The sequence below is a fragment of the Calypte anna genome, chromosome 5, assembly GCF_003957555.1.
Source record: "Calypte anna isolate BGI_N300 chromosome 5, bCalAnn1_v1.p, whole genome shotgun sequence".
In the NCBI taxonomy this organism is placed as follows: Eukaryota; Metazoa; Chordata; class Aves; order Apodiformes; family Trochilidae; genus Calypte; species Calypte anna.
This window is the reverse complement of record NC_044250.1, coordinates 6177240-6201914: the sequence shown is the minus strand read 5'-3', so window position 1 is coordinate 6201914 and position 24675 is coordinate 6177240. Positions and strand designations below refer to the sequence as shown.

Sequence of the window (24675 nt, the reverse complement as noted above, 5' to 3'; positions counted from 1 at the left end):
GGTTCTATTTCTAGGACTTGCATGAAGGCTTTAGACAGGCAGGCTGGGCTTGCTGCTCTTTAAACTAAGTCTATGAAAAAGCTTTAACAGTAAAGTCAAATCTGTGCCACCATAATGTCTGCCACATTTTTATTTTAAAAAAAAGTCAATTAACATTATATTGTATAAACCTCCACTCTTCCTCCTCCTTCTTTTTCAACAGTCTTACATCTTTATTTCACACTTTCACACACAAATTACTATTTCATATTATCTGCATTATTAATTTACTCATTTACCAAGAAGGAACGAAGATTTCTTCTCTGTAAAATGTTTAACCTAAGAACCAAGAGAGTATGTATTAGACTTATGCATTAGCTTTTTGGAAGCTAGATAGAAAATGATGCCATTTAGAACAATTTAAAATGTTTTGAAAACTGTTCCCATATTGGAACACATCTACAAAAAAATAATTTAGCATAGCTGTATTACAGGTACAGGGAAGAGCAGATTTTCCAATTTAACAGCTTTATTTACTTAATTTACAGTTTTTAGGAATGCAGCTTAAAGCTTTTCAAAAAAACCTCACAGCTATTGACCATAATCACTAATTGCTTACAAACCTCAACTAATTTGTCACCCTCAGCTCCACCACTGAGTTTTGCCCAACCTCTGTTCTTTTTGGATAGCATTTGCTTTGAGTTCTTCCCTTGCATTTATTGAGTGCTCTCTGTTCCTTCTCTGTATTGTTTGCCTTACTGCTTCTAAACAGGGCTATTCTTATGACCCAAGTCTTGGCTTAGATTATCAACTGCTGCACTACAAATGATGCTAATATGCTGACAGCCCTCTTAATCAGAATGTGGTACTAATAACTGGACTGCAAAAAAATTTCTCCAACTGATGTACTAGTATAGAAAACCTGCTGTTCATTACTTTAAGGGGACTGTTGGCAAATACTGTGTATATTAAGAACTTATGTATGTCAGCTATAATTATTCACAGTATCCCTCCACAGCAACAATTTTGTATCCAGCTTGCACCCCAACAAGGAGCATGTTTGAGAGACTTTGATGAAGTGACTGACAGAACTGAACCCCAAATTTAGCAAGCAGTAAACTCTGTAAAATGAATGCAAATTACACACCAATACTATGTAATGGAGAAGTACTGCAGGACTCCAGAATGCTGTCTGTTTAAAAAGATAGTATACAATCACTTGATACTTAATCAAAGTAATTATTTAACCAAATTTTATAGCAGGTTTTTTTTTTTATGATGGTGCATAGGGTAGTGATTATTAACATTTTAATGAGGCTTAAGTATATGGTGCCTAACAAAGCAAAGATTAGTTTATTCTTCAAATGAGTGTTTATAGTTTGGGTTGTTTCTGGTAATTCATACAGTGATCTTGCTATTATGCCTTGCTATTGAACATTACAGTCAAAAGCAGCAGAATACAGATAGTCTGCATGGTGGTAGCTAATTAGAAGACCACTGGCCAAGAAACCTAACTCTGCTTTTCAATGTAGCCTACAAGAGGTCTGGCTTCTCTTTTATGAAAAATCTTTTACTGCCTTGAGAATGGAAGCTTATGTGGCTTTCCCTTAAACTGGATTTTGGAGAAGCAGAGGTAACAGTGCCTTTGAATACTAACTTACAGTTTTAGGAACATGCAAATCTAATTTGAAAGTAATAGCTTTTGGCAGAAGAGAGAACTTATACCAAGTTTATTCTCAGCAAAACATAAATGTTAATTCCGCAGTTTATCTGTGAAGTTTATGCACCAGTTTTTAACTCATACAGACATAAAACTACTTAAATGTTTGTCCCTTTTCCTTCCTGCCGCCACATCAACCACCAGTCTGAGACTCAAGTTCATTCCATAAAAAGGCCACTGAAATCCAAGTTGCTGCAAATTCAATAAAAGCCTAGGGAGAGTCCCACATTGACAGAACTCATCCTGTCCTAGATAGGATTCCTATGCATTCCCTGGACTTAGCTCCGTGTCAAAAATAGACCTGTAGTGGATCTTCAAAAGAGCTAGTTAGCCCCATTTATCCCCCATCCATCAGATCAAATCTATGTAGGCCAAACCAAGCAGGGCAAAGGGAAATAGCTGCTAATTGGAATAGCCAGTTTGAACAAACAAGTCAGTCAACTTCTGTCATAACTTTAAAAAGACTTGGGAATTACTACACACAGTGGCATGTCTTTGTTTCACACAGAAGGCTTGTTCCACCTCCTTTCCAACCAGGAGTATTTTTTCTCACATTCCCCCCCCCCTGCATGCAGACCAGATAAAACATAATTTTCATTCTAACTCTAGCACTGAGATTGTTGTGATGAATTTCAAACTAAATTTTCAAAATCGTAGTACTTAAACCAAATCTGATTGCTTTCACTGAAAGAAAGTCAAGTGGCAATAGGTGTGATTTGAGTTGCCTGAAATGGGTGGATGGCCTAAGAAACTTCCCTCTCTGGGCCTTTGCTTAGATCAGCTTAGATTTGCAATGTGGGATATTCCTGTTCTCTGTTACCTGTTTGCCTTTGAAGCCAAAGAAAGACTTGAAACCCAGCCTGTAGCCAGCATGGGCCCTCTGGAGATGCTTGAATTCTGTAGCTTTGCTTCTAACCAAGATCACAAACACCCTTCTGTTGTTGGTTTGTAGCTATAAAACAGCTCCCTGGCCAGTACTTATATAGAGACAGGAAAGTACCTCTGTGTATTTCTGTAAATCATATGTTCCTCATGCTCTTCCCTAACTCCATGTGTCAACAAGACGTGTGTTTGCGTAAGATCCACAGACCCTGAGGTCCTTCTGCCTTCCCCAGGGGCTGGGCACAATCCCACTGATGGCAACTGAGCAAGGGGCCTGACAGAGGCAAATCTGGGGAGTTTCTAGCAGTACATGGTCCCAGTCTAATAATAAAAAGATGCTAAGTCTTGCTATGCCCATCTTGAACTGCCTCTTTTGTCACTGTCTTTAGTGCTGGGGACATGTCATGGAGTTTGAAATACTGAGCCTTGACACTGTGCTTCCTCTTTTAAACTCAGAAAATTAATTTCTTGTTCTACACACAAAACAGCAAAGGCTCCTTTTGGGCTGTGGATGTTCCACAAATTCAGCTAAAGAGTAAGCTGCTGTTCCTGGAAGGTGATTTCATACCTTCCTTAAGATCAAATTCTAAGGAAAACTGAGGAAGATAAACATCATACTAACAGATGTTTTGGGAACAAGGTAGTACATCATCTTTCTCTGTCTAGGTTGCTTCATCTTGAGCAGGAGCTGCGAGATTTTTATGGGATTAGAGCCACGGAAGGGCATTAATTCTTCAGCATCATCTCTTTCCCTTCTTCCTGCTGTTCCCCTTGTGCCATCTTTGAATGAATGTGTAGTGAAGACACACAGGCAGTCAAAGGAGACAAAGGACAAGGTGTAAAAGAATGTCCTTGATTACCTATTACTTTTTTTGGCATCCAGGACCAGCCTACATGTAATTAGTGAGTGTTCAGAGGAAGGTACTCCTGGGAGTGTTCAGTAGTAGGAAAAGCTATATAGGTAATTTCTGGAGAGAAGTGTTTTTCCTACTGGTGAGCATCCTTCTCTGACACTGTGCTTGCACTTGGTCATGATTTGTGCTCTTTCCTTTACCAAACAGCACTCCCCTTTGCAGAGGAGTTGAGAGCCCCTGATGGTGGCAGGCACTCCACCCCTTTATACCTATAAAAACCTAAGGAATTTTCTTCCAAGGTTTGGTGTTTGCAGCTCAAATGCCCATGCTGAAAAATACAAACATACACCTCACAGAACTACTTCCACTGGTAGGTAATGTATATGGTATTCTTTCTTCTAGATGGATCACAGATTATATACTTTGTCTTATAAGAAGTTTACAAGCTACAATTGAAAAGGTATTTTGAATTGAAAAGGTATTTTCTAGGAATTTATTTATTTCCAAGACTGAAAAAATGATGTAATTCATGAGACTCTCCATAGCAAAGCATACTGTGTATAAATTAATGTTGTCTCCAGCCAACCAGTCTCCAGTTTCCTTCTGAAAATACAGCATTTATTATTCTAGTAAAAGAAACACACAAGCAAGGAACATCCATATAGCCCTGTCTACCAAAGAGCTATGAAATTACTTTCTGAAATTAGTACAACAATAACAAAGAAGAATGCTTAGCTTTGAGTCACAGTAAAAATCTTTTATAACTGTATTTTATGTTACAGATATGGCCTCTGAATGACTTTGGATTTCTACGTGCAAGCCCCAATGGCCACAGATTTCTTGATTAAAAAATTTAAGTGACTGTTGCCAGCTTTCATAGTGTTTTCTACTAAAATCGATGGAACTATTTTTGTTTAGAATAAACACAAGTAATACTTGACAAAGATGTCTCTGAGACTACATCTAAGTTGAAAGTGGGAATGATATCTTGCTGTCATCAACAATATCTGCCTCTTACTCTGTTTCTTCTGGCGATTCCTAGGGAGTCTGGATTTATTAGAAAGTTCTGGGGATTTTTTGGGTAGCAGGGACTGTTAACAAGGGATGAAGACTGAAAAAGGCACAATGCACTGTTATATTGTCACACACCCAAAGCCACACGTAGGCAATGCCTACATTAGCAAGTAGTGTGGGATGCTAGGATTGGAACTGAAAACAGCAACAGTGGGGTTCTGGATCTGCTGATCACTTCCCTGTGTTTTGTTGGGCTTTCCTTAAACTGGCTCTGGTTTGGCCCAGTGGACCCAGGAGGGGTCAGAGCACAGCTTCCTGGGTAGTTCTTATCTAAGGAATGAAGACTGCATTTGTTGAGATAGTATGGGGAGAATGAATTCAAAAAGTGCTCCTGTTTTAAGCTGAACATTTCCTGTAGCTCCACTGTTTCAGGCAGAGGCACCAGAGCTGCTGCTTAGCACAGAGACAACCAGCCTGTTGGATCCACCTGCCTCTGCCTCCTCTTTACAAGGCTCAAGTCCCCATGTGGCTTTTTAATGAAGTTAAATATCGAGCATAGAAATAGAAAATGTTCCTGTTTCCCAATAACACACCTTCAGTATCTTCAAAGCATTCTCACATGTATGCCTCTTGATTAAATTCTGTCATTTGAGCTGTTAAAAGGATTTAACCTAAGAGGTAGGGCCCAAGGTAGAGTTGATACAGACTGAAAGAAGCTACTCTGATGTTTGCTGGGAAAGAAATGTCATTTAGATCAGGAGATATATTCCAGTTGTACAGAACTTAGTGTTCCGTTTTGAAGGTTTTTAATAAGTAGCTCTTTATCTGCAGAAGGATAAAAAAAACCAAGCCTCATGTGTGCTGAGCTGCTTGCAAACAGGCACTTTCCTTTCTTAGCCCTGGCTGAAATTCTTGTAGTGCCTCTCTTTTCTTCAAGATTCATTTCTTCAGCAGATGCTGTCCTGTTTGTCCAATCTTTTTAACACTTTGTAACTCTTAATGTGCTTGATTGAAACAATCATTGAAGGATCTCAATAACAAGTGAACATGTGTCACAACAAACCAAAGAAACGTCTTTGGTTTCACTCTTGAAGACAGTGTAATTTCCACCACATCGACATGAGAGAGTGTAACATTGTTCATCTGCCAAAAAAGAAGACAAAAAAGCCTTTAGTGCTTGAGAAAAATCAAGAATTTATTTTGGATTTTCTTCACAAAGCTGCTCTGAATAACAGATGACCTCCCACTGCTGGATTGTGAATGTCCCTATCTGTGCTACCATTACTTGCCCAAATATACTCTGAACATGTGTCAGTGACTGTGAGACATTCTTACACTAAGCAGCCAGGGTCAGTGTAATCTCTTTAAAAAAGCAAATACTAAAAAGGTAAACACTAGAGAAACAGGCAGATATTTAAAGAAATAAGTGAGGGGTGTTAATTCATACATTTTGACAAATGAAAGGGTTCCAAAACAGACAGCTGATCCAGGAAACAAAAATGAAAAAAAAATGAAACTAGGCAGATTTTCCCCCACAGCTTAAAAAAAATATTAAAAAATCATCAATTTGTTCAAAAAGCTGGAGTACTATAAGGTTGGGAAGTAACACACTATCAGATGAAGAAATGAAGAAATACAAGATAAGTACCACAGAAAGTTTCCGTTTGGGTATTCACTGAGTACAGAATAACTAAATCTGAGGAAAATATTTTTTTAAAAGAAGAAATTATGATAACATAATGGTATAAGATGCAGAAAAACCAGAACATTTGCAGTGACAATGAAAGGCACTGGGAAGAAGTAGTAGGCATTCATACCTTCATTCCAGGACATATCCTCAAGATAAACTTGTGCATGTAGAGGCCATTCGTTTGTCAGATTATCTTCTACAAACAAAACATGGCAGATGTTCAGCCCTGGTAACATACAAGTCCTTATTTTTTCCTGATCAGTAGTTTTATATACCTGGCACTCGACCTGGTTTCCATGAGACAGTGGTACCTAGACCACATTAAGAGTTAAAAATGTAGTTCTCCAAGATCTTTGTTTTCATATTCTGTATAAGCTGGAAGATGTTCTACTGTGGGCAGGAGAAGTCAATGGTGAAGATGCATTCTTGAAATTAAGACACTATTGAAACTGGTAGTTCTGTGCATTCCAAAAAATTAGGGTCAAATTTTCCTTTTGCTTCTACAATTCCTAAATTTCCACAAGCTGAAATTGTCAATGTCTCCTTACCTGTACTTGTCACAAAATCACAGAATTGTTGAGGTCAGAAGGGGCCTCCCAAGATCACCTCATCAAACCCTCCTACACAAAAGGGTCAGCTAGAGCAGATTGCCCAGGACCATGTCCAGTCAGATTTTAAGTACTGCCACAGATGGGAAGCCCCCCAGTCACTCTTAGGGAACCCAGTCTACTTTAGAAAGAAGCCAGATTAGCAACAAGTAAGTATTTGGGCTGTGTGTGAGAAAAACACCATGATTCCTGCAAAAAGATATTCCTAGCAAAGCACAGAACACTTTTAGGAAAAGACTGTTCCAAGTGTACTTGTAAGATAAAGACTCTCTGATCACAGAAAGGTCAGTTCTGGCCTGCACCTGTGAGATCTTTGCTATTTGATCCTCCAGATTCTACCAGCACTGAGTACAGCACGAAATTAAAAGTGTAGAGTACAACTGAAATGATCAAAGGCATACAAATTGGTTTTTTACAGTTTACCAGCACGTTCTTACTTGATGTTCAAAGTTCACACCAAGTTTTTTAACGACAATAGAAGATTTTGTCAACACAGTTACAAGTGAAGCCATGAAAAGTAATATATAAAAAAAGGAAATCCCAGCTCCCCAAGTGCTGCATTTTACTGAACCAGTTAGTTTTCTGTGCTGCATTTATTTGTTTCTCTGCTTCAAGCAGGAAAAACTTATTTTCCAGAGGTGAACAAAGCTTTTTTCTTAAATGCACTACCCAACCTAATGTACTTTAAGACAGCAGAAACAGATTTAGGCACTTACTTAGAAACAGAGGCACAGCCCAGTCTGAGCTTGGGCAGAGCTACAAACCTAAGTTTTCACAGTGTGGTAGTGGCTTAGCTTTCTTGTGCTCTCCCTTATTTCATCTGCATCATTAGTATTATTATTACAAGCATGACTCCCTTGTTAGTGTGGCTCTCAGAAGTAAACTGGTGTCTGATTTTCAGTCCTTTGTCAGAGGGAAGGTTATTTAGGACTGTTATTGTTACCAGTACTGAGTTAGGTGGTTGGCTTACTCATATGTGATGCCTGCTCAAGCTGTAGAACTCTGTGCCACCAAGCTGCACTTTCTCAAACATGTTTGTGAACAGATAGGGGAAATTGTGAGCACCTGATCTTCTACCATAACTTGAAAACCAAATTTTAATTCACAAGAAATACTGCCTGCCTGTCTTTGCTATCCATTGGATTTGTCTGACAACAAGAGGTGAAAGGATTCTGCAACTCTATTGTCTCAACTGCAGGATCTAAGAAAACACTGGCAGGCTCATCAGAGGTTTTATGAGCCTGCAACTCAAAGAGATTAAAAGGAAAAATCTACTGAGATTCTTTCAGGCTACAGAACAACATTAAATAACTATTAGCAGCTCGGTTCAGTAAAGCTTTGCTAGAGCCCTTGCTGGGTCATTCAGAAATCGTAAAAGAGGAAAGGCATTTAGGTTTCACTTGAGGATACAATAAATATTTCTTGGGCTATTTAAGCTGAGTTTTATGGAAAGGGTTGCAAGCAGTAAATGGAAATTTAACCCTTTTCACAGTTTATGATAATAGTAAAAATTGTCGTAATACTTAAAAGGTTTTTTTAGGTCTTTATTAGTCATCCATTCTTAGAATTGATTTTGGGGATTTTTAAAAAATCAAACAATTAAAATGTTTGCCATGTAATGGCAATCAACTACTGTTCATAGTATCTACTCAGCATCAAAGTCATTACAGTACCCAAACCCTGGATGTTTTCACAAGTTATTTCTAAGAGGTTGTTCAATTTTTAAGGAACTACTCAATTAGTTCCTCAATCAGCATTAATTTAAAATAATAATGCTTACTTTAATTTAAAATTATAAAAAAAAAGCCACGTGTTAAGAATTTTCAGAATAAAGCTATGTTGGTTACAAAAATACAAAATAATACTGCTTCACTTGTAGCCAATGCAGATTAGAATGAACTCCAGAGATCTGTGGTACAAGACTGGTTCTCTGGCACTAGCTAGGGGTCAGTCATAAAATCCATGGACAGAGAAAGAAACCACACCTCTGTCACCTAAAGAGTGTAACCTGGTACACTGAAAAGCCTGAAGTAACAGCCCTGTTAAAAGCCTTAATTTGGTATAAAAGCATGTTTTCTAAGAAGGAATTTTCTCAACAAAGAACAACTAAAATGTGCATTATTTTTTGTATTTCTTATAATAAGCTGGTTAAGGTGTTCAGGAGCCATTTCTGCTAGCTAGGAAAAGCATTTGTTTTAGGTTTTTGTCTTGCTTCTCCTACCAATTCTCACAGTGGGTTTGTAAAGTTATTCTTCGGGCATCCTATTTACCAAACCATGTGAAGTATCATGACAGCTAATACAGTATCATCACTTTATTGCTGGAGCAGGAGGGAATGCTGGATGAATGGGAAAGTGCCCATGTCCAGAACAGTCTTTTCAGTTTACTGTAGCAGGAGAGGAATGAGGAAGGAGCGTGGGGAGAAAGAAGTACCTTCTATGTAGCTTGGGTTTTAATTTTCCTAATTTATGACCAGAGCAACTCTGGAATCTCCATCCTTGGAGATATTAAAAAGGTCTGGAGAAGGTCTCAGCAACCCATCTATGTCAACCCATAGGCAATCAGCCTTAGCCCATCCATCAAGCCTCTAACTCACTCTGCAGAGCCTCCCTACCCTCAGACACAGCAACACTTCCACCCAGCTCATTGTCATCTGCAAATTTACCCAGGGTACACACACTCCATCCCCTCATCTGGATCACTGATAAGACATTAAACAGCAGCAGCCCCAGCACTGAGCCCTGGGGAACCACTCCTGATCAGCACCCAACTGGATCCAACTCCACTGACCACAACTTTTTGGGCCCAGCCATCCAACCAGTTTTTAACTCAGCAAAGCATATGCTCATCCAAGCCATGAGCAGCAATTTCTCTAGGAGAATCCTGTGGGAAACACTGTTAAATGCCTTACAAAAGACAAGACAGACAACATCTACAGCCTTTCCCTTATCCAATAAGCAGGTTACCCTGTCATAAAAGGTATCAGGTTTGTCAAACAGTACTTTCATAAATCCATGCTGACTGGACCTGATCACCTGCTTATCCTGTATGTGCTGTATCATAGTGTTTTAACAGTTTGAGGTTTGTCCTTTCCTCTTTAATACTATGGCCTGAAAGCAGAACAAATTAGATCATTATGACACCTTCAGAGAAAAACAGTAGTAAGGCAAAAAAGCACACTCACTTCTTATTCTCCAAGACTCAAACAAAAAGAAAATTAAAACCACAGAGCCCCACAGAATTTCAGCTTCCTCAATTTTCTGCAGTCACTCAATTTCTGAGCCAAGTAATTAAAATGTAGTTAGTGTTACACATGAAGGTACATACAAATAAACAGTCACTGAAATAGGAAGAAGACTACAGAGCAGAGGACTTCCTGCTGCCTGGCAGCCACACACACACACTGGCATCCTTCAGATTCTGCTTCCTAGGCTTTGCAGTCTTACTAACTTGCTGTATTATCTCTCTCATCACTATTCCCCTTAGCTGCTGTCTCAATTCCTTTGTTTCTGTGAGCTTTTACAGCAGTGTCTACGAATTTGTCTAGAATCGTGACTTCAGAAGCAGCTTGACAGGCATTCAAAGAACTAGAATTTATTTCACCATCACTTTGCTGCCAGGGAACATGCTGTAAGGAATGCAGCAACACAGCACATGTGTTACACATGCCTTAGTTTCAAACACCAGGTACTCTGCAAATGGCACCCTCTCTATTAAAATGTATCTTACCCCATTACCATACAATTATTGTATGAACCCTGTGTAAATAAATGTATAATTTGTTTTCATCATTTACTAAGTCTTTTTTACAGGATTGTGAGATGGCTTTTCAAAGAATGTCAAAACTAGTTTATAGTAATGTCCTTAAATTCCATGGGAAAACAAAGCAGCTTATTAAATCTTGATGTAGCACTCAGCTTCGCTGGATTAACCTGACCCAAGCAAAACAGAACTTCATTGTCTGTATTTAAGCTGTAGGTAAAACTCACTGGATACGCAACAGACTTTTAGCTTGATTTGAAATATTTCTTTTTTCCTGTACATGTACAGTTTGAGAAAATGGAAGACACAGCAGATACTACAATGCTAAGGGTACAACAGGATGAAAGCCCCGTGCAGCAGAAATTCCTGTTCTGGCACCACATTCAGGCATTTAAAAAACACGTTTGACATGAAAAATTTATTTGAACTTTATCTTAATACTGTTAACGTAGCAAATTAGCACAAGATCCAATTTCTGTTTCATTCTTTTAAAATATTTATTCAACAGTTCTGTTTTTACCCATCCGCCCTCTCTTCCAAAACCCACGTGAAGTCTGAAACACAAGATTATTTAACTAGAAAACTCATACTAGCTATATACAATTATATATCACTCTTTATATCCTGCAGTGATGCATATCTTCCAGAATGACTAAGCCTTTGTCTCTCCAAGTTCTGGTATCCGCAGCAGCAGGGGAGTTAAAAATCAGCACAAGAGAGAAAGGTCTGATGGTGTGCCAATGTACAATGGAAGAGAATTCAATAACAAGCTGCAGAGACAGTGGGCTTTTATCAGACACATTCAGAAGTGGTGGTGGCTACACGTCAATGCTGGACCAGAGTGTGTTACTGCAGAGTGCCACTGAGTGTTTTCCCCACAGGCAATGCACTATTATTGACTCCCCCCATTAACATGTACGGTGGATATACATTTATTGAAGGTTCTAATGGAAGGCTGAGGGACTCCTATCCTGAGGCCAGAGCAGAAAGACAGCCTATCACTTCATGTAATGGTAGTCCATGTGTGACAGACCTGACCTACATTTCCCCCCTTTCTTTCTCACAACAGCCTGTCACTGTTTTAAGAAGCTATTTTCTGAGAGGTATAAAAAGAAATGCATGCTAGAGCTGCCTAGTTAACGTGTTATATTGGAATATTATTTATAAACCTGCTTTAAAAAAACTGGTTTAGACTACAGAGGAATTATGAAAGCTACCATAATGTACACAACCATAAGGATGTGTGTTAATGATTCTGAAGTATTTGAACAGGAGGTATAAATGGATTAATACCTGCACCTAAGATACAGCAATAAAATTCAGAATAGGACTTAAAATTAAGAAGGGGCTTAATCAAGCTGCCTCAATAAGATATAAAGGGTTAAGTTCTGTAATTAGTATAAATTTCATATTCACTCCAATTATTAGGAATAACTCCCGCTAATGTTTTGTTGGAAGCAATTCAATGTTTTCACTAGCTAATTTATGTCTAGCAAAAGCTCTAAATAATGAATCCACATTTGAAAGTAGGACAGGAGCAAAAGAAACATTTGGTTCAGCAACAAACAGCATTTTAAAATACCATCTAACTACCACTCCCAGACCCTGCTTATTTAAAGAGCTGCTGCCACTACAGCACTCCTTGGCAGGAACCTACCATGCTGCTGCAGGTCATACTCTTTTTTTGTCTCTTCGTTCCCCAGAATTTTCCACGCTTGATCAATTTCGATGAACCTCTGCACGCGCTCCTCCACTTCTCCTGCTGGCACATCTGCCTGCTGTTTGTCTGGATGATACTGCCAATCAAAAAAAAAAAAAAAAATTAAAAAATAGTTGAGGGGAGTGGAAGCAAGGAGGGTGGAAGAGGAGCAATCAATAATGCATTTGATATTCAGTTAAAAGGACAGGGAAAAGGAGAAGGTTTGAGCAAAGGTGCCAAAGGAAGGGAGACAACGATGCTGGGCACAGGAGAAAACTGCCAATTTAATTACACCACTGAAATGGCAACAAAACCACCAGTGGCACAAATGTCACATGTGCACTGACGGCATTTTCTGGATAATTTGCTGATGGGATCGTTGGTCTTATGGACAATTTACCTAGAGAGACTACACAAACAGCAATAGGTACATGCAGAGGACCACAGCACTGGCACAAGAGGAGGTGCTAGCAGCTCGGGTAATACTACACAGAGCTGATTTAAACAATACCCCCACTGTTTAGTTAGGGCTATTATGGGTAAAACAAATGCTGTATTACAAGTACCTAGCTTTTGGTTTTATTATTTAAATGGTATAGAGAACATACATGATGATCAAATAGAATTTATAATACATGTAATTCTACTTTTGAAAATATGCCTCAACATCTTGAATTTCTTTCAGTTCAGTGAATCCATAGCCCTTCCAAATATTTAAAGTCATGGATCACTGGCTGCAAAATTGTGTCATTTTAGTTAAGAAATGGTTATTCAAGGACATGGCTGCAAGTAATCCCATGCTGAATATGAAATAACAATTAAAATGGTAGCATGTTTTCTTTACCATTTGTACTGCAGGTTCTGAGCAGAACTTTTGAACTTTATGGTTCAAATGTCTGAGAAGGAATCCTCAAAGCTCCAATTTCCTGTAGCTTTAACTCATCTCAGTAGTATCTTTTTTGATATTTTAAATTGCTCAATATAAGTGATGGACCAACAGGAAACAGCATTTAAGATGAGAGATGTGTAATATGATCACTCCTATCACCTGTTAACTGTGTTATTAATGCAGATATCCCTACTCTAAAGTTTAAATTGTGGCATTTATACTAACATCAGAAGAAGGTTGAAGATGTATTCCCAATCCAGTTTTCCTTTCTTTATACCTCTACCAAAGTAATTTGCTAACCTAATTCCATTCTTTAAGACAGTCTGGAATTTGTATCACTTTAGAGTATATGATGCTTTTGTACTTGGTGTGAATATTAAAAAATAAACTGATTGATAATGGAAATAGATTAATTCACCTTTTAACTATAACAATCTTGCATATACACACTTGCTGCTCCAATGGTTCTTTTACATGTCATTGTCCTAGAATTATCTCAATAACCACACCAACAGACCTTATGAACTCCCATACCACAAGATCAGCAAATCAAGAAACACAGAGATGACACAGAAAGATCCCTGTCCTTCCAACACTTGTGTAAGTTGCTTGACTTTATGCAATGAATGCAATAGGGTTGATTGATTTCAATCAAATCCAAATTAGCAAGCAGAAAACTTCTGGTTAAATTAATGTACATTTCTTATTGGTGCTCATGAATTCATTTTTCTAAAGGAGTTTAAAGCACCCAGGGAGAATCAACCTAATGTGACTCTCTGGGAGTCTCTGGGTGAAGCATACAGGCATAGGTTTCACACTAAATTTGTAATCTCTTGCTAGGCTGTGGAATACATGATAACTAAATCACTTGATGTAGTCAAACTTATAAAACAAAGTTATAAGTGCTATCATTTACTACTACAGCACAGTTTTTTTCTAAAGAACCATATTTCTTAAAGATTTTTACCTCTGAAACTATCAACAGCCTCATGGAATCACCTTGTTAAAGTAAATTGGCAAGTTTAGCCAAGTTTTGAGTTCCTGGTTTATTTCATTAGGGGATGTGTGCCTATATTTGTATAAGGGATATATTTAAAGGTAGTGATGTGCCTTAAGTTCCTGAGTGAACCAAGTACTTGTGCTTTTGTAGGAACTACATCTAATGACTAAATCTAACCTGTAAATCAGAGTCAGTGATAGATTAAGAACATCTGAAAATAACCTAATATCTCTTAGGATCCTTTTCCCTTTCTCCATGTCAGGCATCTAGTTGTAGCTCTGACAGCTTTATAGTCTGACAGTATTTGTTTCTATCTTTGAGAAACAAGATTTCCAACTAAGTACAAATATGCTTTATTTTGTCTTGGTAAAAGTTACAGGAAACTGGTGTCCACAATCCACACAACACCAGTACCTCCTGGGAAAAGGAATTCAAGCCAAACTTTACAAGTAGACCACTGCTCCATGTCTGGTAAAGCTGCCATTCCTGAGAAATGACACGACTGATTTAAAATTGCAAACAGAAGAGGCAGAAGTCATGAAACTGCAGAGGGTCAGTTGGATTAACATTGCAAAAATGAAAGTGCCCATGGATAAGCATCAGATACAGTGTAAGGTAACAGTAATACACATCAATGACATCCACTTTCAGTGGTAGGAAAGTCAGAGAAATGGCAGCAAGTGGACACGAGTTGGATATTGTGCTGTTCAGAAGAGAAAAAGAATGATGGGGGAAACACTGGAAGCAGCTGGATAAGAGAAATCCAAGCCATTATTTTCAAATATCATTGCCAGACTGATGGCTGGGAATCCAATAGAATGAGACTTTGACCCCTAACTGGAATTGCACATATTAATACCAAACATTTAAAAATAACATTATCAGTATTTGAGGAGTTCGAGCTATTGATTATTGTAGCAAAAGCTCAATACAGAAGAGGCAACATATTCAAATTTCAAAACAGCATTGTCTCCCAGTAAATATATGACCATTTATTTGGTTACTAAGTCTAAACTACTACTTTGTTTTACATTATAATGTGGAATAATTAAAGTTCTTTTAAAGACAAGATAGGCATAAGCAAGCAGAACAGAAAACCTAACACACAGTCTTGCTCTATACAAAGCTTAGCAACACACAAATTGCACTAACAAAAAATGCACAAAACATTACCAGTATGTCCCTCCTAATATAATCAACTGCATCATTTTAACAAAACAAGAACAAAATGTAGGACTTACCATGAACATAAGAATAATCAATATTGGAAATGATGTTTAAAAACATTTCTCATGCTTTACACAACATTTATAAATTATCCACTGTAATTATTATCTACAGGTTAAGCTAATGAGGTCGGGACAAAAACTGTCAAGTGTTCTCATCTGACAGAAGTATTCATAAGTTGATGCAAATTTGTCTGTAGACTACAGAGCTCATCATAACACTTCACATCATATTAAAAGGAAGCTGCAAGACAGTCAACATTAAGAAGAAAAATATTAGCCAGCTATTTTCTATTAAATTTCCAGTTGTAGTCTGCGTTCATCATGTTTACCCTTTTCTTAAGAAAAAAAAAAAAAAAATCTGAGTAAATTTAATGCCAGGCTGTTTTTAGGAGGAAAGTCCTTTGCCTCTGCTGACAATATATGTAGTAAATACCAGTTTTTATTGAGACTTGCCAATAAATCTCACCCTCTGACACAGAGTGTCTGTTCATACTCAGTTTTTGGCTGCTCTGCCACAAATGCCAACAAAGGGACCAATTAATGAAAACTTTCTTGATACATTCCCAGTGGATGAATGGCCGCCTTGCAGAAGGTACCTTGACAACATTCATCTCACACAAGCCAAATGGTTGCTCTGTGGTAGCAATTAAGACACCACCAGCCTTGGCTAGATTTAAACCAACAACCAAATCTGTGTAGATCTGACCAAATGCTCATAGAAAGCTGGAGAAATTAACTGCTAACAAGGGCTGGGTTGGGTCATATAATTGCATCCATTTCTCTAGTTATCTACACACCACGTAGACACATTTTTATTAGGGAAGAAATAACAATTCTTAAAACAAGATTCCTTAATCTGGCCATATAAAGATGATATAATTAAGCTCTAAATATCTAAGAATAACAAAAAATATCTATAAATATCTAAGAAATTAACTCTTCTACATCACTTCAAGAATCAAAATAATACATCAGGCTGATTTCCCTAGATTTGCACTTTTTTATCTCCCCGTCTTCACACAAAGCCAGTGTTCAATCTTTGTGTTGCCACAGCTTTGTAATCAAGTTTGGACAACAAAGTGCAGTGCAGCATCCCTCCTCCTAAAATTATATTTGGATATAGAAAAGAGTTGTGTTGCTTTGATCCAGAAGTGCCCATGAGAATGCTTCATACCACAGCCTGTGAACATCGGAGAGCAGTGGAAAAACCTTGCTTCAGTTGCAAAGTTTATACAGAATCCAGGTTTCTGACAAAGGGTCCCTTTCCTGAAGTCCCTGTCCTCAGGCAATTTGAAGTCTGACTGGTCAAGGACCCAGACCTCAGGATCACTTAAAAAAAAAACAAACCAAGCATCCTGCTTCAACTGGTGTCAGGGCTCAATAAATGTATGTTTACAACTCAAATTATGCTGCATGTATTTCAAGTTCCAGATCAGTTGATAAAGCACCAAAATACAAAGTTGAGCAGTCTTCCTGATGGACACGAACAAAAAAAGGAACCATATGATGCTATTGTAACACCCCAGGAGCTATACAACTACATTAAAAGTTAACACTTTTGCTAACATTATATATATTGTCCTGCTGAATACTTCAAGCTACAAATCCCTTTCAACATGTAATAAAATTAACATGTATTTGGTGTTACCTATACCATGTCTATGAGAGCTATATTTGAGCAATCGAGCACACCATCTCCAAATCATCATTTACTCTGGTTATGGGCAGCATGAGATACAGATCAGAATCTGTGCAAACTCCCTCTTCTGCTTTGGGGTTGAACTCTTTCCTGCAGAATCCAACCTGTGATGGATTAAAATCAGATCACAGATAGAACTATAAAATTGTTTGTTTAACTGGAAGTTGAAATTTTTTTTTTTTTACAACTAAATTTAAGAAAAGCAACCTTCAGCCACCTGTGCTGGTCAAGAAAAAAGGTGACAAACATGCACTTGGCCCCCACCCTGTGGCACTCACTGAAAGGTCACAGGAAGAAGCCATTTTCCAACTATACCAGCTGAAGTAATTAAATTAGGGCAGTAACCACAAATATTTTACAAAAATTTAAATGATGTTTTTAAAAAAAATGTTGGTGGTTTAAGTCAGTAAACAAAGCTTAAATTGTTTAAACTGTTTTAAACATGGAAACATTAAACTTTTATCCTACCTTGGGAGTAAGAGGAACTTCTGAGTGAACAGTACGAATTAAACACCAATGTATTTATATAAATGAATGGGAAAAAATCCTGCTTGTCAGTAACTAAGTAATTCTGGCAATACTAACTTGCCAGAGTTGAAGTGCTCTTCAATTCAAAATTACCTAATTTTCAACTAAAAAACTATTACAAACTAATATGTAATAAAAATACATTTAGGGGGGAGCATGCTCTTAACTTAATTTGCTTGCCATTTTATCACATGAACCATCAGGAAATCTTCCTGTCCTGGTATTTCACAGAATCCCAGAATGTAAGGGCTTGGAAGGGACTTTTCAGGGTCATCAAGTCTAATCCCCCTGCTAGAGCAGGATCCCCTAGAGCTGGTTTGAGACTATTTCTTACTTCTTCAAAACGTAGAAAGAAAACAAAAATAATTTTATTTTATAAAAACTATTTAATCTATTTCTATAATTTTTAGATCATCTTCTACATAAAATACAAAAGACTCCATGGTTTTTAAGAGCAAGACTTACACAAAATGCTGACTTGACACTTTGATACACAATTTCTTCTATTAATGAATCAGTATCCTCAGCTTTCCCCAAGCTAACAGTGCAAAGGGGAGATTTTCAGCAATGAAAGAATGTGGATATTTTCTTTTCTAGCTTTTCCACAGTTTTTTTTCTGCATACAAAGGTCTTGTGTAGGAACTACCCTGAAGCAACATCACACTCCGGGCTCTGTGGCCTACCATGGTTCATCAGGTACTAATTAGATAGCATGTACTGTCAACACTTTCTTGCTGCTCTTCTATTAATTGATCATCCTGCCCAATTAATACAATGCCACACCAGTTCCAAACTCCTTGAGACCCTTACCTGTGAGAAACAAGGATGAAAGGAAAAAAAAACAAACAAACCCTCCAGAAGGCTCACAAGGTAACCCCACTTGTCCAAGATCTGAAGTGGCAATAACACCACGATGCTGAAAGGTTAATTAAGTTCCTACCAACATCCTCCTGAGCTTAAGTTGACTCTTGTTTTCTTAGATTAAAAACCAAACACAGGTATAAAAACACACTTCACATCTAACAGGCTACCTTACATTTAGAAATGGTAAAGGCTGAAAACCTCAACGCAGCCATAAACAACACATTTCTCACCAGAATATTTGCAGTTAATATTATCACTGAGATACAGTGGATCAGAAAACGTGTCATGCAGTGCAGACACTACAGTCTGCTGATCCCACCCATGTATCCAAGAGGCCAAACAATGGCCCTTACAGTCACAGAATGGGAACAACCATCAACCAGCATTTTATAAAACCTGTACAGAAATAAAATAGGGGGGTTCTCTGTTTACTACACTGCGCTAAAGACTGCAGAAGATAAAAAAAAAGAAACAGACGACAAAGCAGCTGCCAAATACAACACACTACTGCCACCTAATGCTTCCCACAAGGTTACATCAAACCCAGCTCATTGTTTCTCAGCACTTCACCAACGCGGCCACAAAGAGACCAGAGCGAAAAGTTCATTATTGTTTTCAAGTATCCATTTCGTATTTCCTCCCCTGCAAATGGAACTGATGGGATAATATCCTTTCTTCTAAAGAAAGGGTTTAACAGGCACTTTTATGCTCAGTGGGCTAAATATGGAACTCGTGTTTCATCTGCAATAATATGAGGAATGTCCTAAGTTCCCTTCACTAGGACACCTTCACCAGATCAGGTTCCACACTTGTTCACATTTTAGTAAGCTATCACCTGTTCAGTAATTGGAAAACTCCAGGGCAAGTATTTGGAAAGGGAAAAAGGGAAGGAAAAAAAAAAAGGAAAAAAAAAGGGGTATGTGTGGGGTGTGGTCTTATCTCAAACCAACACAAATCAAAATTACCTTGAAGATGCTTTTCATATTTCATTTATTTTGCAACAAAGCACTCTCTCTGAAATGTGAAACTTGTTTACTTCCAGGCAAAGAATTATTTCAGGTCTCAGACCTGCCTTCCTAGCCCACAATCAATCTTTTCAGCATGTTCACTCAACTGGCAGAAGTTTAGCAGGGAACATGGAAGTAGCTTGCTTTTTCCACTAGCAAAAAGGAGGAACAGAAAGTGAAGAGTTCCTTGTGACACTCAATCTTTTCATACATATTTAAACCCCTCCAAAGGATGCCTACCCAAAGACAGATGGACAAAAGAGCAAGGAATTTTTCTTCACTCATTGCTTCAATCCATTTCTTCCTTTTTTCCCCCCTAAACACAAACTTTAAGCTTTTTAACAACCTTGTTCTTCCCCTACCTGCTCTTCTTATTTGCTTTGACACCTATTCCAGCCTCTGTTGTCCATCTCCAAGATTATTCCTATTTACAGGAAATGTTCCTCATTAGAGGAAAAATAAGCAAGACACTTTGATTTGCTTCTAATCTCTTACACCTTATCTGTTCTTTGACTTTCTTCTAATACTGCTCAGGGATCCACTAGCTGGTCAAATCTGTGTCCATTCTTCTCCCTTTTTCCACCTTAGTTTGCCACAAACAGAAATTGCTACCCAAGCATCAGTCTGAGCTTGCTGCACAGCATTTGATGCTTGCATGCTTTGCACACATTATTAATCTTTCCTATACCTTCAGGCCAGAGATAACCACTGCTCTATACAACACCCAGCACAGCAGACCTCCAACTTGACACACATAAAAACCACCAGAATGGAAGTATCTCAGATTATATTATTGCTGCTAAAACTGTTATTATAATGAAATATTTACTGGGACTCAAGGTATTCGCAGCAAAGTATCACCCAGACAGCAAGTAAGAGGAAAAAGGAACTTTTCCATATCATTTTAGTTGTTATATTTGTTATCCAATGAACAATTTTTTTTAAAAACCACTCATAGACAACCTATTGCTTGCTATTTGTAAAAGAGACAGAATGAAAAAAAAAAAAAATTAAATGTAAACAGCAATATGCAACAGTTATGCAGATTACACAACTGGCATTCACCAGCAGCTGCACAGTAAAAACACAGGATGATACTATCAACCCAAACTGATAAATTACAGGAGTCCTCTAAAGTAGAATTAAAAAATTAAAAAATAAATTTAAAAAGTCACAGAATAAATTACCCTGTCAAACTTATTAATTTGCATATATATTTTTAAAGTTATCTTGCTTACACATACTTGAAACATCTTCAACCTTCTCTCTGAAGAAAAATTTCAGAGCATCTTATTTCACATTTAAATCACACAGGTTGATAAAATTAATTTCCAATCACAGTTTTGAATGATTCTATTATTCACTGGAAAATCTTAATCTTTTGTTAAGATGGGCATGAAAATGAGATGAAAATCATCTGATAAATCTGAAAAAAGATCCCCTTTTTGGCATCTCCTGCCAAAATCCCCATCTTCTGTGTGCTAGTTTTATATATTTAACCACAGCAGCAGCACTGCAACTATAATTCTGACTGGACTTTTCTACAAGTAAATTTCAACTTCAATGGAAACACAAGTAGCATCAAATTGAAAGTCCCATGACTGCAGAGCTGGTTTTACACTAAGAAGGAAATTATTAAAGTCTGCAGTAAATTATTAAAGTCTAAAGATTACATCTGGTATGACAAGAATCCTTTTCTAATCCAATTGCTTTTGTTGTGATACTGTAGTGTCACGATCCTACTACTTTGACCTTACACTCTTTTATCAGTCTTAACTACTGACACTGGGTCTCCACTTTGCTCAAGGTAGCACTCCATGAATCTGGTACTTAAAGGCACTTCAGCTTCCTCTGCAAGAACAAGTAAGTGCAGATTCTTGTTCAACAGAATTTAAGAACTCTCTCAAGATGAGAAAGACAACTTACTGCTTTGAAAAGGGACATGGACCACCTTCTGCAGCAGCAATAACCACAGAAACCAAAGTATCAAACTCTTAATCCATCTTTAGAAACATCTTCAGAGTCAGCACACACACAAGTTTTGATTTAGTTTTAAAGTTCAGGTATTTACAAAATTGCCAGGGTCACAAGTCTCATCTTCAGCTGCTATTGATTGCTACAATGATACATTATCAAGATGATCCAGGTATTAGACTCACATAAGTACACAAGAATTTAAAAGAAATAAATTTAAGTTCCATTTAATCACAATGAAATTTTATAAATATGAACTTTAACATAAATACTTAGAGGGCAAGGAGAAAAAAACCTCACTAATTAAAAAATGTCACTACTTTTAGGCTAGGTCTGTGCTATGGTCTGTATCAAATTAATAGTGTTCTTAAAGAGGGAACTGATATTATCTGTAGTAAAATAACTCACGTAAACACATGCTGAATGGAAAATAAAAGTACAGCAGAGCAAAATATAGCAAAACAGCAAGTAAATCTATTCACTCAAGTAGGGTGCATAGGCAGAGTTTTATTTGTTACATGTTATTAATGTTTTCCACCATCAACATGTTAGAATATATAAAAACAAGTTATATTTAAAAATTAATCAGCTTTACACTAAGCTGCAGTTAAGAAATCATTCTTACAGACCTATAATTCAATGATTTTTAATTGTGTACTAGTTTGTGTTATTAAGGTCAGCAATGAGATTTAACTACAAACACAGCTATCTTTTGGATGACATATGGCAAGATCTCCAACTCTTTTTAGCTTTGGAAATTTACATCTGCCTGTTCATTCAAGATGCTGAGCATACATGTGTTGACAAACAGAAAATAGCAGATGGCAAAAAGCAAATGCTCAACGTGAAGCACTGGGGATCGTTTGAAGAAGGCTTGGACTCATATTTTTATTTAAAAAGAAGAGCTGTTTTTAAAAATAAATTCCACCTTGTTTGATGCTAACATCTGTGAAAAAAAATATTCAAAATTAGAGCTTGAATGTAATATTAATTGCCATTGGTATCCAAGAGGCAAGTTGCTTTGTAAACTTTTGGATGTTAAGATAATTATGACAGTGCAATTCTTCAGAAGGTTAATTTCTGCTGCTACACATAAGGCAGAAAACTTTCTGTACTGACCATAAAATTTGCCACAAAACCTTTTAATAGGTGCTCAGCTGCTATCCCAGCTTCTAAACTGGAATTACTCCAATAACTGACAAGTATCACAGTACATGAAAACACCTGCACACAGACCTTTTGTCTGCCCACACCAATAGTACAACTACTATTTTCTACCCCCTCTGTCTCCAACAAAATCTTTAGAAAACCAATATAAGCACTTGGTCAGTTTGGATTTACTCAGAGAGAGTATTTTTTGTGTTAACATGCCAAGGCAGAGTACAGGAGAAATTAAGAGAATTCACAGGACATCAAAACTTCACACATGACCAAAAACGTGACCCCACAATAGGCACTAGAAACTTTAAAATAAAATGTATAATAAGTTATTTACCTCCCATACATTTTCAATTCCATTACTGCAGACTATGAGGAAGAATTCACTTTTGCTCTTTGCATTTGGTCTTTACATAAAGGCTGCATTGAGCAGTGTAACTGCACACATGATAATAATAAACACAAGTATCAATTACCAAGTTTCATGACTATTTGCTACATACAGTGATCTTTTTTTACTTGTGTGCCTGATTACCCAGCACCTGATGAACAAATACTGTTTGGTTCATTCATGGATGTTCAGCAAAGCTGGGAGACAGGCCTGTGTTTTAGAACCAAACCATGACAATGGTTTTACCTCCTTGTAAAATATAATGACAACTCATCAACTCCAGATGTTTTTTCGAACTTAAATCAGCATCAGTGAACTGACACTCTGGACACAGAGTCATTAATCATATTAATGCAAAGACATGTAAAAGCAAAACCAGCAATTATCTTAGTGGTTTATAAATTCTATTTTTACACATTTTAAATAACAAAACCCATACTTACTAATAAAGCAAGTTTTTGGTACTTCCGTTTCAGTTCTGCTGGACTGTCTGATGGTTCTGCACCCAGGATTTTGTACAAGTCCTTCTGTGTAATCCTTTCAAAGGCCATAGCTTTGAAAATATCTTATCATCACTGTGTAAGGAAATTAAATAACTATAATTACTGTTTGAAAGAGAAACAGTTAAGCAAAAATTAGCGTATTAAAAATGTACACTTTCTGATTCAATACTGATTCATGTATTAACTACATGAAAAAAAGCCTAAGTACATGTGAGTGCAACATGTTGGCAATCCAGGAATGATACACGTGCAAGAAAAGGAAAAGGTTTTGGCTTGGGTTTTGCCCCATGACATCCATGGGATGGCCCCTGCCTGGTAAGAAGGGTTCACTTTTTAAAAATCGACTCAGAGAAGTATATAAAAACAAACTAACAAAAAACCAACAGAAGCATATAAAGTTATCACAGGTCCCCAGGTACAACCTAACTTTCTGGGTGCTTTTACTTTTCGGCTATTATCAAGCTGATGACAAAAATGAAGAAGACAGGAGAAGAAAATGTCAGGATGAGCACAGGAGCCTCAAGCCCCTCCTCAGGTACTGAAATTCCAAGGCCGCAGTAGCTGATTTACCAGGAACTTTCTGATGAGCAATAACCCTGTCTGCCAGCAGGGCAGAGCCCGCCAGGTTTCATCCATCGTTTTATTGCCCAAAAGATGAAAAGGGATTTATTATTTTTTTCCATTCCAGCACAACAACCGCGTTCTGGTGACCACCGACCTCGTTCAGACTCAATCCTTTTCCCACAGAAGAAAAACACATTTTTTTGTAAAACTATCTCCACCCGTCTTTCCCCACGCCCTCCCCGTGGGAAGCGTCACGCAGCCGGCCTGCCCGCCCCGCACTTCCACACCTCCTCCTCTGTCCCTGGGGAACCCACGCGGGGTTTTACCCACACGCAAAGCCTCACCCGGGGCCGCGCTCTTTCGACGCAGCCCTGGTCCGGGCGGTGGCTGAGGCACAGCGGACCCATCCCGAGACCGACTCGGGACACGGGATACGGGACACGGGGCCAGTACGCACAGATCGCGGCAGCGACAGCAGCAAGGCCGCCAGAGCAGGAACGCGAGGACCTGGCCTCTCCGCACCCCTTAACGCCAACAGACGGCGGCGTGAGAACCCCACCTCCCCGCACCCAAAACCCCCGCGGAGAGCACCCAGCCAGCACCCACCTGCCCCGCACGGCCCCGCACCGCCGACCCCCGAAGGAGGAGGTGCGTGCCCTGG

At 38.1% G+C, this 24675-nt stretch overlaps 2 protein-coding genes across 4 annotated transcripts in view; one reads left to right on the top strand and one right to left on the bottom strand.

Annotated features, from left to right (window-relative positions):
- The window catches only part of IMMP1L (inner mitochondrial membrane peptidase subunit 1), a 26175-nt gene extending 21796 nt beyond the window's left edge, over nt 1-4379 (top strand). Inside the window, exon 6 of one of the 2 annotated variants that reach the window (XM_030451032.1) lies at nt 4218-4379. In XM_030451032.1, coding sequence (XP_030306892.1) covers nt 4218-4283 — 66 coding nt within the window. In that variant the 3' untranslated portion in view covers nt 4284-4379. Of the gene's footprint in view, nt 1-3734; nt 3783-4217 lie in introns of those variants that run through there. The other variant, XM_030451033.1, reaches the window with a different exon arrangement.
- DNAJC24 (DnaJ heat shock protein family (Hsp40) member C24) lies at nt 3915-24675 on the bottom strand. 2 transcript variants are annotated; one of them, XM_030451035.1, is made up of 5 exons: nt 24621-24675; nt 23391-23522; nt 12167-12305; nt 6267-6335; nt 3915-5592 (listed from the first exon to the last, which is right to left on the bottom strand). In XM_030451035.1, exons 2-5 carry the CDS (start codon nt 23496-23498, stop codon nt 5468-5470), a joined length of 441 nt encoding a protein of 146 aa, XP_030306895.1. In that variant the 5' UTR covers nt 23499-23522; nt 24621-24675; the 3' UTR covers nt 3915-5467. The 2 variants fall into 2 exon arrangements, with proteins under 2 accessions (XP_030306895.1, XP_030306894.1); XM_030451034.1 differs by lacking the exon at nt 24621-24675 and adding an exon at nt 24359-24601 and having other exon boundaries at nt 4410-5592.

Excerpts from the sequence above, each read along its gene's own strand:
- DNAJC24 (XM_030451035.1), bottom strand. The coding sequence starts at position 23,498 with ATGGCCTTTGAAAGGATTACACAGAAGGACTTGTACAAAATCCTGGGT. Across the intron at positions 6,336-12,166 it reads GTATGACCTGCAGCAGCATG|AAGATAATCTGACAAACGAA; the intron begins GTAGGTTCCTGC and ends TTTTGTTTGTAG. Across the intron at positions 5,593-6,266 it reads GGATATGTCCTGGAATGAAG|ATGAACAATGTTACACTCTC; the intron begins GTATGAATGCCT and ends CTTTTTTGGCAG.